This window comes from Lycium ferocissimum, chromosome 5 (assembly GCF_029784015.1).
Source record: "Lycium ferocissimum isolate CSIRO_LF1 chromosome 5, AGI_CSIRO_Lferr_CH_V1, whole genome shotgun sequence".
NCBI lineage: Eukaryota > Viridiplantae > Streptophyta > Magnoliopsida > Solanales > Solanaceae > Lycium > Lycium ferocissimum.
Window position 1 is genome coordinate 9,641,418 of NC_081346.1, and position 15,367 is coordinate 9,656,784.

A 15,367-nucleotide genomic window follows, 5' to 3' on the forward strand; every position below is an offset into this window, starting at 1 on the left:
GCTTCATCTGACCTACCCTACTAGGAGCATCTGTCCCCCGATTATCATGTTGATTATATCTTTGAGGCTCTGCCGGTTCAATCCGTTTGTTCGACTCTCTTTCCTTGTAATGGGTTTTGGCCCGCTCGCTCGAGAATTCACGAAGGTGCCCGTTTTCGGTAAAACGAGCCACCTCTTCTCTTAATTGGTGACAGTCTTCAATCCTATGACCATGAGTTCCATGGTATTCGCATATCATGTTCGGATCCCGTTGGCCGGGATCCGACCTCAATGGTCTCGGCCACCTTGCTTCTGGAATGCGACCTATGGCCGAGACAAGGTCCGAGATGCTGACACTAAAGTTATATTCTGATATCCTCGGTGGGTCCTTGTTAGTTGCCGAACATCCGGCATCACTTCTAAACGACAACCCTCGGCTATTTGATGGACGCTCGGTTCTTCTATCTCCTCTGCTGGAGAATTGACCGGGACCAGACCTCGACTTCTCCTCCGTCGAAGCTCGTTTTCTACGATTGAGAATATGGCGGTATCTTTCCCTCGATGGCCGTATCTCCGGGTCATAATTTCTTCTAGACCTCTCGGATCCTTTACTTAGGTTCACGGACCGGAGGAAGTTCGAGCGATCATCCTCCACCCGAATCTTAGACTCGTATACGTTGTGCACGTACGCCGAGTCACGGCCCTCGTATTCCGTAAATTTTCCTTTAGTTTGAACGAGGCCGTCGAACTTCGGGGATTAAGCCCTTTGGTGAATGCTTGTGCTGCCCATTCTTCCGGAACCGGAGGGAGTTCCATCCGTTCCCTTTGGAAACGATTGACGAACTCCCGCAGTAACTCGTCATCCCTTTGGGCTATCCGGAAAATATCCGCCTTACGGGCCTGGACCTTTTTGGCACCAGCATGAGCCTTTATGAACGCATCCGCGAGCATTTCGAAGGACGTGAGTGAATGCTCGGGAAGATGGTCATACCAAGTCAATGCCCCTTTTGACAGCGTTTCCCCGAACTTTTTCAGCAACACGGATTCAATTTCGTCTTTTTCGACATCGTTGCCCTTTATGTGCACGGTGTACGAGGTCACGTGTTCTGAGGATCCGTTGTGCCATCATATTTACGGATGTCCCGGCATTTTGAACCTCTTTGGGATCAACTTAGGAGCCGCGCTCGGAGGAAAAGGCTTGAATGTACCTCTTCGAATCGGTCCCTTCCCAATGGGCGGAGCCCCGGGATCTAGTCCCCCGAGAGTTATAGATCTCCACCCTTTTCTCGGTTGAGTCTACCCGCTTTGCCAATGTTTCGAGCATTCTCAATACCTCGGTGGACGAGCCAGCTCCGGATCCATTGCTCTCGACCATTCGGACTTCTTCTCTCCGGGGTTCGGCAACACCCTTATTCTTCTCCGGAGTCGTTTCATCCTTCTTGCTCTGCAACTGGGCTATTGCTACTCCTTGTTCGGCAATAGCTGCTCTTTGCTCCTGCAACATTTCAAAAATAAGACGTAAGTTAATATCATCCGGGATATTTGGCACTTTCTGGCCTTGTGCCCGGGACAAAGTGACAGAATTGAGAGTATTTAAAGGATCGGTGGCCGGCTGGGCGGCGTTCTCCTGGTTCACGGTATTTTGTCGGTTGAGGCCCTCCCTCGAATCGACGGAATTCGGGTAAACGGGATTAGGTAATCACAGTAGCCATGTTCTCATTTTCGGTCACAATCTCGTTGTTGACGTGACCGTTGTCCTTTTGCCATTTTGTCCGTTTTCACAGAGACGAACAAGAGAACTGAAATCTTTAGACGAATGAGTTGCAACCGAGATCAAAGACCACTATTATCCAATGCCCCACGGTGGGCGCCAAACTGTTTTACCCCGAAATTGGATAATAAGCTGAATTTGGTATAAGATATGTGACACTTTAATCTATTTTTAGATAAATGAAGAATGTATGTGTAAATTTGCCTATGTGCGACGTAGGAGTATGAAAATCAGTATGCTTATGATTTGGGTTAATATGTTAATATTGTGGGTTTAAGCTAAGAAACTAATGTGTATATATATATATATATATTTCCGTATGATATTTGGACAATACAATTCTATGTATTTAGAACTGTAAACCGGACCAAAGTCAGAGAAAAGGTGAGAAGAAAAAAGGAGAAGGCTTCAATATAATCAAATACAATGTTTTTCAGATGATGAGCTAACCCCTAAAAGTAAGGAAATGCCCCTATTTATAGTTTTCCTCTATGGGCCCTTCATCGTAATCATGGAGCACTTTTAGGATAAAGAAAACCTAATATGGACAAGGTTGGATCGTACGGTCTGACACCCGTACGACTGTCAGGTGGCAACACGATCTCCACACGTGGCGGCGAATAAGCGGTCTCGGACCAACGGCCACGATCGAAGGAAACTGTCATGAAGAACCGGGCTAACGGCCACGACTGATTCCGCTGTGTTTGAACCGGACAAACGGTTACGATCAACTTGGCCATGGAGGAACCGGACCAATTGCGATAAGGAGTTACTCCCGGTTGAATCGGACCCAACGATTTTCTTCAAACTTCTTCCGATCAAGCGCTATTGCTTGCCTTCTATCTTTATCGCCCTCGGTTTGCACCGGACAAACGATAACTAGATTTTTACCGTATACAATGGTACATATACATCTTGCTTTTCGAAAAAAAAAAGAAGAGAAAATACATCGTTGCCCCCTAAATTTGACCGCACAACTCATTTTAGCAACTAAACTTAACTTGTAATTATATACCCCCTTATCTAGTATGAAGTGAAATTAATACCACCTCCTATGCTGACGTGGCAAAAAAAAAATCAAAGCGTGTAAATATTAAAAAAAAGTGACACGTCAGAATCTATTTAATTTCTTTTCATATTTTTCCTTTTCCTGACATGTATTTTTATACACTAATTAATCTCTAATCTTTTCCTAATCCCTTTCTTCTTCGCCCCCACTACGCCCTCCGTTTCTTCCCAATTTTCCCAACCCGACCCATTCCCAAATAAAACACCGAAGTCCAAAAAGAATTCATAATTCACATTGTGATGACTATTCAAGTTTTGGTTGTGACTCTATGATTGAAAATCGAATACCAAGTTGAGCATTATTACAGATCTGGTTTAAGTAGAAATTGAATCAAAGAGCTAGGGTATGACATTCTCTGCTGGGACTTTGAAGTCGTATTTTGATTCTGAATTTTTCAAAAGCAAGTGGTTACTTATTATTTGGAAACTGATTAGGGACGGTGTGGAGGTGGGATTCGAAGTTGTATGCTGATTGATCTGAAACAAGTTCTAAAGTGAAAATCTCGGATCTGTATTGTTGTGCTAAAGTTTGTTTGTGCTAAATATGTATTTTAATCATCTGGGTATTACTGTTTGGAGACTAATGAAAATTGTTTGAAGTTGTTTGTTTGTGCTAAAGTGGAAGCCATGGAGATTGAAACTAGGGAAGGATCAAGCAAAAGAAGAAGGGAATGCGAAACCAATACTTGTGGGAGCTCCAGGAAGCGTTTAATCCTCCTTTTGTGACATTGTTATCCGAGCTCTCATGTTCTGACAATGGAGAAGATGGTATTATTAGCAAAGACAACAAAATAAAGAGAAGAAAAAATAAAAAACAGGACCCACAAATTTTATTTGTGTCAAAACAAAATTGGTATAATTTAAAGGAGAGGGAACAAATTTGGGGAATACTAAATTCATTTTTTGGAGCAAAATCTCTAAACCCAGTTTCACTTTTTGTTTTTAGAGCAAAATCTCCTTCTATCTGGGATTGGTTAATTGTTGAGTGATTTAGTTTTATTTTTCCAGATTTTTGGAGTTCCATTGTTGTTGATAGAAGAAGAAAGATAGCCATTGTTGTTGATAGAAGAAGAAAGGTGGAGAAAGAAAAAGAAAAGAAAAGAGAGACTATCTGATGTGTTAATGACGTGTTATTGAGGTGACGCTTATGTGATGCGCATGTATAGCACCTTCCAATTATGAAATTGGTATTGCATGTATAAGGTGGTATTTAATTAATTTAAAAGTTGTTTAGGGAGAAAATAAATATCCGTTAAATTAAATTACTAAAGTGAGTTGTGCGGTCAAATTTAGGGAGAAATGATTTCTTTTCTCAAAAAAAAAAAAAATTTACACATGAAAAAACAAAATTGAATAGACATAATGTTGGGTGACATCCCATAATAAAGTGTGTGTCCGACAGGACTGATCGTACCCACTTCTTTCCTTATCTTTAGAGTATAGCGGTTGACTACACGTCTTTGAATTACTTTAAACTATACATCTTTCATTAGTGGTAGTTACAGTAGTTGTTACTTTAAACCCACAAGTTTCACCCTTATGTCCATGAGTTACTATAAAAAAGAAACAGGCTTTTGCAGTATGACACATTGAGTGCCTTTAGAGCTAGATCTGAAGGAAGTATTAGAAACAAATTAGAGTTGTGGTTAGTTAAATAGAATATTCCCTGTTTTATTTATCCACATCTGCTGCTACTTTATGCTACATTTCAGCTTCCCGAGGAGTATATAAAGTAGCAGGGAGAGAGTGAAAATGAGTAACAATAAGATAGACGCCATGGAAACTAATGAGAAAACAACAAGTTTTAGAGATGATGATAGTGAGAAAGAGCCTGAAATTAACTACAGAGGAGTGAAAGCCATGCCATTTATAATAGGTAAAACTTAGCAATTTGCTTGTTTTAATCAGTTACTAAATTTAACAAAGTTAACAATTGATATCATGAATTGCTTCATATGTTGTTTGCAGGAAATGAAACCTTTGAGAAACTTGGAGCAATTGGCACACTTTCCAACCTGTTGATTTATCTCACAAAAGTTTTCAACATGACCCACATCTCGGCCGCAACTCTGATCAATGTCTTTAATGGAACCACCAATTTTGCCACTTTGCTTGGAGCTTTCCTCTCTGATACTTACTTTGGTCGTTACAAAACACTGGGATTTTCATCCATTACTTCATTTCTGGTACTAATTATACCACTTCTTGAAATTTTGAAGGAAGAACATATTAATCTTGAAGTACTGATACACTTGTTTCTTGTTTGAAGGGGTTGTTTGTGATAGCATTAACAGCAGTATTCAAGAAGCTACATCCTCCACACTGCGATTCGAAAGATATCAGCCAATGCATAGGACCAACAGGGGGGCAAATGGCATTCTTGTTGAGTGGATTTGGGCTACTGATCATAGGTGCAGCTGGGATTAGGCCATGTAACTTAGCTTTTGGTGCAGACCAATTCAATCCCAATACAGAATCTGGTAAAAGGGGTATTAATAGTTTCTTCAACTGGTACTTTTTCACCTTAACATTTGCTCAAATGGTGTCTGTTACACTCGTGGTTTACGTGCAATCGGACATTAGCTGGTCCATAGGACTAGCCATTCCTGCAATATTCATGTTGATTTCATGCTTCCTCTTCTTTGGGGGCACTAAAATTTATGTCAAAGTGAAACCAGAGGGCAGCCCATTGACATGTGTAGCCCAGGTTCTTGTGGTTTCTATCAAGAAAAGAAGGCTAAAATTGCCAGAGCAACCCTGGAAATCTCTTTTCAATTACATTCCTCTCAGGTCTATCAATTCCAAGCTTCCATACACTCATCAATTCAGGTAACAGAAAGGAGCAAATCTATGATAAATTTATTATTATTATTATTACTCCCTCCGTCCCAATTTATATACTTTTTGCTTTTCAGGAGTATTCAACTAAAGTTTGAAATTAAATTGGATTAGATTAACTCAATATTTTAAGATTAAAATTTATACATTTGAAAACTACATGAAAGGTACTATAAGTTGCAACTTTTCTCATATCAATTTGGTGAAAAAATACATCTTAAAATGTTGATCAAAGTTCATGCAGTTTGAATCTCGAAAACGAAAAGTATCACATGAACCGGAACAAAAGGAGTATTAGTTTATATCCTCAAGTAAATTAATTTGATTCAATATCTTGATTTCTCATTGGATTGATACAGAGTGTCATTCCTCATGAAGTATGTCTTGAATATTCGACAGGTCCACTTGTTAGTACTTTGCATGTTGCATGTTTATTAGGTATTCATTAGGTATGACTACTCTTAATAGTGACTGTTGTATGTCTCCATTAGTTTAACTACTAGTACTAAACTTATGGATTTGGTTCAGATACCTAGCTAAATGACACCGACACTCTAGTCTGATTAATTATTTGTATCAGTGCAGTTAAGATTATCCTAGATAGGGGTGTTCATGGTTCGGTTTGACTCAGTTTTTGGTTAAAACCAAACCAAACCAATTAAGTCGGTTTTTTCTAATATTCAAACCAAACCAAACCATTTAAGTATAAATTCTATCGGTTTCGGTTTTGTCGTTTTGATTCGGTTTTTGCGGGTTTTTTCGGATTTTAAGAATGTATTAATACAAAGAACTTTTGAATCAAATGGTAACTAAATCAGCTTTGAGATCCATTCAAATCTGAATCTTCTTAATTAATTCATTAACTTTATTTAGGTATAGGCTTACCTATGGGTATAGGAATTATAGAAGCATAACATTTACTTTTCATATACTCCCTATATATAGCCTTTTAATATTACGCGGCCCTCCGAAATTTTTGTTATCTAGATTCATCGTGTTTATTAGCATTCTCGAAAGCACAAAAGTTAAAACAAAAAATGATAAACCTTGACAAAGTCATCTACCAAATCTTTTTAAATTCCAATTGTGCCGTTTTCTTCCCTTTAATTTGTTACGGATAAAATGCTAGCTTATTAGTAGTAATTCTATACCATGTAAATGAGGGAACCGTAAAAAACTAATAAGGGAGAAATTCTATTTAAACTTTAGCAAATTTCTTTTTATTTAGCCTTAAAGTTAAATGGGCTAAAATTTTCTTTTTAATTATTTGAATTTGTATATATATATATATATATATATATATATATATATATATATGTATGTATGTATATATATATATATATATATATGTATGTATGTATGTATATGTATATATATGTATGTATGTATGTATGTATATGTATATATATGTATATATATATATGTATGTATGTATGTATCGGTTTGTAATTTTTTTGGTTTAACACCAAACCAAATGTTATCGGTTTTTTAAAATGTAAAACCAAAAATCAAACCAAGTGAATTTCGGTTTATCAAATCGGTTTGATTCGGTTTACTGGTTCGGATCGGTTTTTCGGTCTCATTTGAACACCCCTAATCCTAGATATACCTATCCCCTTTAAGGCTGTGATCTTGGCCTGAAAATTGAACATAACGACTATATATTTATATATATTTTGTTGAGGTTTAATAACTTTATTTATTCCTGTTAGTATGTTAGGATGGAATGCAGAAAAGCATGGGTTATCAGCATTTAGTTAAACCTGATTTGTTTAGATCATGTTCCATTTTACATGACTTACCAGAATCAATTGTCATTCAAACCACAACTTTTTCATTTACAGAATACTTTAATCTCTTTCCGTTTGGCACTGAGTTAAATTGGTTAAATTATACTATCCTCTCTCGAAGAAAGTCATCAGAAATGGCCTTGACCAATTATGTCATCAGCAAAATATGTGAAAATTCAGATGCTTTATCATCCCCATTAGCTGACTCAGTGTGAAAACCATTATGGCCAATTTCTAAACTATCCATTGTTCACATAAGGTTAACTACAAAACTAAGAAACAGAATCTTGTGATTCTTAGTAGGCGTTTGGCCATAGAAATTAAAAAAAAAAATCACTTTTTTTTGGAATTTTGGAGTTAGAGTTGTGTTTGGCTATAATTTTTGCAAATAGTATTTTTTTGTTGAAATGTACTTTTTCAATAAGGTTTTGGTTGTGAAAAACAAGTTTTTCTTGTTTTTCAAATTAAATACAACTTCAAGTTGTATTTACAAATTTCATGATCAAACACTAATTTTTGAAAAAAGTGAAAAAAAAATTACGAAAAAAAAAAAGTGAATAATTAACCACGGCCAAATATCCTTAGAGTCACTTAACCAATACGCATCACATGGTAGGGCCCCGTATTTACAGTGTCCGATCGAAAAGAAAAAAGGACCATCGCCAAAAAGATATTTCATGATATTGGGTACAAGCACTGGGAAGAAAGTTATGTCATTTAGGAAATTGGTCCATCGATATACTCAAAGCACATGTCTAAGTTATTTAAGATAGAGGAAATAAGATCTCTTGGCCTTTTATAATTTGAAAAGAAAAAAAATAATTTTTTTAAATTTCTTACGTGTTTTTTTTTTAGATCTTTTATGTGTAAAAACTGAAAATCACTTGTATAAAGGTCATAAAATTTTTTTTTTTTTGTAAAGGACCAAATAATCATTTAAATTTACTGTGCTATAAGGTTTCTTGACAAGTCTGCAATAGTAACACCAGAAGACCAAATCAAATCAGATGGATCAGCAGCCAATCCATGGAACCTATGCAGTGTGCAGCAAGTGCAAGAAGCTAAATGTTTTGTAAGGGTAATTCCTATTTGGGCTGCAGCAATTGTATACCATATTGCAATAACTCAGCAGCAACAATTTGTTGTCTACCAAGCCCTTCAATCAAACAGACATCTTGGCAACAGCAACTTCCAAATTCCAGCAGCAACTTACACTATTTTCTCCATGTTAAGTCTCACTCTTTGGATACCCATATATGATCGTATCGTCGTCCCATTACTGCGAAGAATCACTGGAAAAGAAGGTGGTATAACTATCCTTCAAAGAATGGGATTTGGTATATTCCTAACTGTTCTATCATCCCTTGTATCTGCATTCATCGAGGAACGAAGGAGAAAACTGGTTTTCACAAATCCAGCATTAGGGCTACATTCAGAAAGAGGATTGGTTTCTTCCATGTCAGCTCTATGGTTGGTTCCTCAGCTATCCTTAGCAGGACTTGCAGAGGCATTTTGTGCCATTGGACAAGTGGAATTCTACTACAAGCAGTTCCCAGAAAACATGAGAAGTATAGCAGGGTCTTTTTTCTTCTTGGGAATGGCTGCTTCAAGTTACTTGAACAGTTTCTTGATCTCTATAGTGCACCAGACAACAGGAAAGGCGAAAACCGGTAACTGGCTACCGGAAGACCTTAACAAGGGGAGATTGGATTACTTCTATTTCTTGATTACAGCGTTGGGGATCCTTAATGTTGTTTACTTCATAATATGTGCTAGGTGGTACAAGTACAAGGGAAGTGATGACACCAGCAGCGTTACATTGGAAATGGAAAGGAAAAATGTTGAGAAACACTTCGTATGACATTAATTTAAGGATAAAACTAAATGAATAGTATGTTATGCCAATTGTTAGCAGCCATTTGGGTTGAAAGAAGTTGTAATAGAAAAGCTAAGAACAAAATAGCCTCCATTAATCTCACTCCTTTTTTTTTTTTTTTTATAACATGGGAACCCGCAGCCGCTACTTTTCGGGTGGCCATAGAGTAAACCCAGCTCATGTGCAATAGGTCGCAAATCACATAGGAGAGATAATCCGCATTTGGCAAGCTCCGTGCGACCAGCTCGACCAAGAAGGCAAATCCCATTCTGTCATAGGTAGAGAATTTCGAACCTGAGACCTCTATTATGAAAACCTCATGCTCAACCAACTGATCCACCCTTGCGGGCCCATTAATCTGACTCCTAATAAAATTTAAGGTAAACTTACAGAAATAACTACCTTATTATAGGTTCTTACCATTAGTAGCTACCCTTTTCAATATTACGATATGTAGTTACCATTTCATTAGTTTATGTATTTGGACGCGTGTATTTGAAGGTCTTCAAATACATAACTAATTTGTAAACAATAACCAGATCCCTTAAATTTAGGCATTAACAGTGGTATTTATTAATAGACAGAATAATATCTTTTTTTAATATCTTTTTCTCTTCCCTTCTTTTGGTAAGGTAAATTTTGTTCCATAATTTTAGCTTCCATTTCTTTCTCCAACCATGATTTTCCTTCTCTCTTCCCTTCTTTTTGTAACTAAATTCAAAATTCAAAAACATTAATAATAGAAGGAAACCAAAAAACAGAGACTACGATCATTCAACCGATAATTGAAAAATACATGATTTGTAACTTCAAAACACTTAAAAAACAATTGTATTTAAGTTTTTATTGAAAAGTTCAAATACATAAATACATTCAAACATTCATAAATGAATTTAAATGACTATGTATTTGATTTGCAGTTCATCACTATTTCAAATACACAAATACATACAAACAAAATACGTCACTCATTGGTTCAAATACACAAAAACATGCATCACTGGTTCAAATACACAAATACATAGAAACATTCATAAATGAATTTAAATGACTGTGTATTTTATTCGCAGTTGATCATTATTTCAAATACATAAATACATGCAACAAAATACGTCACTCATTGGTTCAAATACACCAGTACATAAAACATTCATATACAAAATTGAATGTATGTGTATTCGATAAACAGTTAATCACTGGTTCAAATACACAAAAACAAGCAAACATATGCATCAAATGGTTCATATATACATAAATATATATATATATTAATTATATATATATATAAAAATAATTAAGAGTTTAGGGTTTAGTGGAAAAGAAGAAGTTAACAATAATAGCCGTTGTTGAGAAGAAGTTAGGTTTTAGGATTTAATGGAAGAAGGAAATGGAACATGGTTGAAGAAGGAAAGGGAAGCTAAAATTATGGAACCAATTTTAATAATAGTCAATGCCTATTATTAAGGGATTTGTTTAACCATGTATGTGTATAGTTACTGATATAGCTATGGATGGTAAATTAGAAAAGTAAATTAGTTACTAAATATAAATAACTAAAAGGATAGTTATTATCAATAAGTAGGTCTTATAAGAAGCTACATCAAGTAATTATTTCAAAATTTAAATGGGCAGAAGCGTGTGGAAGAGCTTATTGCCATAGTAGTAGTAGCTTTTAGCCAGTCTCTTTGGAAATTCTCCAATTGATAAACTATTTATGAAAGAATTTCTCAATGAACAACTCAAGTCAAGCTGCAGGGTGGACTAATTTTATTTCTTTCCTAAACATCGCTTGATAGCTACGAAAAAATCTCTCACTTTTAGTTTCAATGGAAAAAGTAGTCTCACACACGTGTGCACATATACATTCTCTTGGCTCGAACAGCCAACATATTTTCTTAACTTAGAGAGTGAAAGCAACTCATCTCACGAAATCATTGCATCTACCACTGTGATTTCCAGGGACGGAATAAAGTAAGGGCATACAATAAAGTTAAGTGAAAACTAAAAAGAAGAGGAAAAAGGAGAAGGAAAACAGAACCTAGCAGAGAGCCTAGCATCAAGCTGAAGAATGAAAGCCAACAAAAGAAGTGGACACAATGCTCTGCTTATTATATGAAGCCAAGAAATGAAGTGAAACAAGTACAACATATAGTGGATGCGAAACAAGGAAATATAATTAGAAAAAAGCTTTTACGAATATAGACAACGAATGCTGGCATCACTTGATGTTCATCATTCTGGGTCACTACAACATCTACAGGAGCTACGGGACATCAAGGCAGGAAAAGGCAAATAACAACTTCAAAAATAGTACTCCGCTAATCTATAAGGCACTATTAAGAACATGCTGTTTCAAAGGTAACTCACTATAACATTCTGATGGCTATCACAACAGATAAATTACACCTCCCAAACAGACTTCCCTTTAAACGGTGTATGCCTGCTGAATTGTCTCAATGTCAAGACCCTTCAACTTCACCACTGATTCAACATGACCTTTCAGTGTATGCAACTCACGCAGCCTGAAATTGAAAATTTTAGCTTTGAGGTTTAGATACCCATGTGTTCAGCCTAAGAAAATCTAATAGAACAAAGTTAAGCAATAACTGCAGCGCAAATTTAATAGAACAAAGCTACGCAATAACTGACCTAGCAATTCCAGCTCTCCTCTTCGCATCCTCAGCCAACTGATTAAGCTCATTGAAATTGGTAGTTTCGCTAAATCTTTTGGGGTCTGGAACTTGGAGCCCGTGAAGGGTTCTCTGTGCATGTGCCCATTGAAGTTCGCGTTGTTCTTTTCCAAAATCCTTCTTCCGGGTGAAAGCAATCTGCAGAGAAATAAAATTTAAAGAGACCATCAAATACCAATAAGATAATAATAGGAATAGGAGCGGAAATGACTCTTAAATATCTCTTTATTCTTCCCAGTTCATACCCTGTTCTCAAGAACAATATCCCAGGCCTTCCCACTGAGAGCATAACGGATGAGGAACTTGATAATATCTAGTGGGATATAGAAGACAATATTGTAAAGCCAGATAACTCCAGCCCAACCCCAGCCAATTCCTTCAATTGCAGCAGAACTCCAATTTGCATAAACAGCAATCAAAGTGGCAACCTGTGCATATTTATTTCCCAAATATTAGATGATCTATGAAGTTAAGAAAACTTTGAGAGAACAAAAAAGCAGCAGATGGCTCACCAGTTGAGCAATCAAAAAATCGACCACTAACAACAATCCAGGACGCTCCAGAAACGACCAATTTCGAGATCTTGTGACAAATATCACGGCCTAACTGATAGTGCTTACTTGAAGGTAAATTGCAGAGGCGAGCTTCCTAAAGTCATCAGTTGCTGTTTTCTCAAGTGTTGATACCCCAAAAACTCTCTGGAAATTCACCGAATTAAGTTAAATATAAAACTAAGAGTGGGCCAAAATTAATACCCTACTTTCAACATCTAAATACTCCGGACAGCAAATACAAAGATTTATATACTTGTTCATAAGATAAAAATGGCCAACAAATTAGACAGAAGATATATTGTCTATTCGCATGTACTAGAAAGGTCATCTACTCTCTTGTATGAATGTGTCCATTCTAAAACGATTAGAACAGCATTTAAATAAGGAGCAGTCAACAATTGGGAAGGCCTGCGATCACACCATCCCTCATAACTAAAGAAAATTTTTAATGTATTGGAAACAGCAGCACTCACCGGGAAGAAATCTGTGTTGTACGCTGCCCAAAAGAAAATGACCGTCATCATTGCCAAGTAGCCACCAAGAACAACTCCGGTAGTAAAAATCTCAGCCAGTTTCCAGCTATCAGGCAGAGGAGATGGTTTGACCCTATCCTTCGATATTGTCATAATGGTACCTGATATTGTCAATGTTTGGTAGTTAGATGTCAACAACACTGAGTAAAAACTTGAGCAGAAACTAACACTGATACTCGGATGAGATATTAAACCAGGGAGGTGCTGAACACATTGGAAAACACAACCACAACAAAATTAGGCTGATAATATTTCAATTTTAAACTTACCCTATACTTTTTAATATCATCCCATATTAGAGGTCAATGTAAAAGACTTTGGTCAATGTAAAAGACTTTAAAGGCTTAAGCATCAGATATAAAAGACTAACCGTCATTAAGAATTGCAATGATAAGCACCATGAAAGGTGGAAAGTCGAACTTCCATATCAGAGCAAGGAGCATAAAACCAAGCTGTGACATTGAATTAAAGACAAGAGTGAAAAGAGTACAATATGCATTTGACACTGAAACATAAGATAGACAAGATAAAAGAATGAAGCAGTTGTAAATAACATACCACAATACGGATTGTGATGGAAACAGCGTATATCTGCCAATGCAAAATTTACACAATCGGATGAGTTATCCATATCATAGCTCAGAGCAAATTAAGAGCATTAAATTCATTTAAGAATTCAAGGCATTGTCCTTGAAAAAAAAAAAAAAGAATTATCTTACACTTCTGAGCTAACCGCAAAAAGAAAAAAGAATACCATGTAATTTTTCATCCTTTGAAAGATTGCTCGACTGGTCAAAACAGCACTGATGATGACGCTAAGACCAGGTTCAGTAAGGACAATATCAGAAGCACTACGAGCCGCATCAGTGGCATCATCAACAGCAATCCCAATATCAGCTTTCTTTAGAGCAGGTGCATCATTGACTCCATCACCAGTCATATCACAGATATGTTTCCTAGCTTGCAAGCGCTTTACTATCTCATATTTGTGCTCTATAGCAATGACCAAGACAAGGTATCAGCAAAGGTCAATCGTCTTTTACAACCAAAGTTCTATACTGAAAAGCACAACTAGATAAGCAAAAGAGTCATTCCAATCATAAATACCAGGGAAAACACCAGCAAAACCATCAGCCTTCTCTATAAGTTCATCAATTGGCAAAGCAGAGATTGATTCATCCTTAGTCTGTCCCAATAGAGCAGATGAAGGATACATATTTGTGCCCATTCCCAGGCGGCGCCCAGTTTCTTTTCCAATTGCCGGTATGGTGCAAGTGCTCGTAGCTGCAATAAAGAAAAGGCGCTTCAAGTTACCAGAACGACCGCAAAATACCCTGTTCAATCATGTTTCTATCAAGACTATCAACTCTGAACTTCCTTACACAGATCAATTTAGGTAATAATGAACTATTCTTAGACCTTTTAATTCAACAGCCAGTTTTACTTTACCATTATTATTTAATTTCCGTGACTATATTACATTTTTGAACTCCCTATGTATAAATTTATGGTTATACAGGTTCTTGAATAAAGCATCTATTTTAAGCCCACAAGACCAAATAAAAGAAGATGGATCAGCAGCCAACGCATGGAGACTTTGCAACATACAACAAGTGGAAGAAGTGAAATGTTTTGTAAGAGTATTTCCGATATGGATAGCAGGCTTGGTATACTACATTGTTCTAGTGCAAACGCTGACTTATGTTGTCTTTCAAACTCTGCAAAGCGACAAGCGCCTTTACAATGCTAGTAATTTCAAGATCCCAACAGCATCTTACGCGGTCTTCTCCATGTTGAGCATGTCTATTTGGATACCTATTTATGATAGATTGATGGTCCCATTTCTGTGAAAAATCACCAAGAAAGAAGCTGGCATAACAGTCCTTCAAAAAATGGGAATCGGTTTGGTTATTGCAGTTTTCACCATGTTAGTATCAGCTGTAGTGGAAACGTGAAGAAGGAACACAGCGCTTAGGCATCCAACACCAGGCATTGAACCAAGACGAGGCGAAATTTCAGCCATGTCTGCTAATTGGTTGATACCTCAACTAGCTCTTGCAGGTCTTTCTGAATCACTCACTGTCATAGCACAAGATGAGTTTTTTAACAAGCAATTCCCAGAAAACATGAGGAGCTTTGCAGGGTCATTCTTGTTTTGTGGATTTGCATTGGCTAGTTACACGAGTAGCTTGTTGATATCAATAGTACACAGGACAACAAAAACATCAGATACAGAGAATTGGTTAGCAGAGGATCTAAACAAGGGTA

The 15,367-nt window shown here is 36.8% G+C and overlaps 1 protein-coding gene and 1 pseudogene across 1 annotated transcript; one reads left to right on the forward strand and one right to left on the reverse strand.

The window, feature by feature from the left end:
• The first annotated feature begins 4,234 nt into the window (after positions 1 to 4,234).
• Positions 4,235 to 9,424, forward strand: LOC132055891 (protein NRT1/ PTR FAMILY 2.11-like). Its single transcript, XM_059447903.1, has 4 exons — positions 4,235 to 4,694; positions 4,787 to 5,004; positions 5,088 to 5,647; positions 8,404 to 9,424. The coding sequence occupies exons 1-4, from the start codon at positions 4,571 to 4,573 to the stop codon at positions 9,305 to 9,307; spliced, it is 1,806 nt and encodes a 601-aa protein (XP_059303886.1). The 5' UTR covers positions 4,235 to 4,570; the 3' UTR covers positions 9,308 to 9,424.
• A 1,621-nt stretch (positions 9,425 to 11,045) lies between these two features.
• LOC132057538 (plasma membrane ATPase 2-like) lies at positions 11,046 to 15,122 on the reverse strand (annotated as a pseudogene).
• Between the last annotated feature and the right edge of the window lie 245 nt (positions 15,123 to 15,367).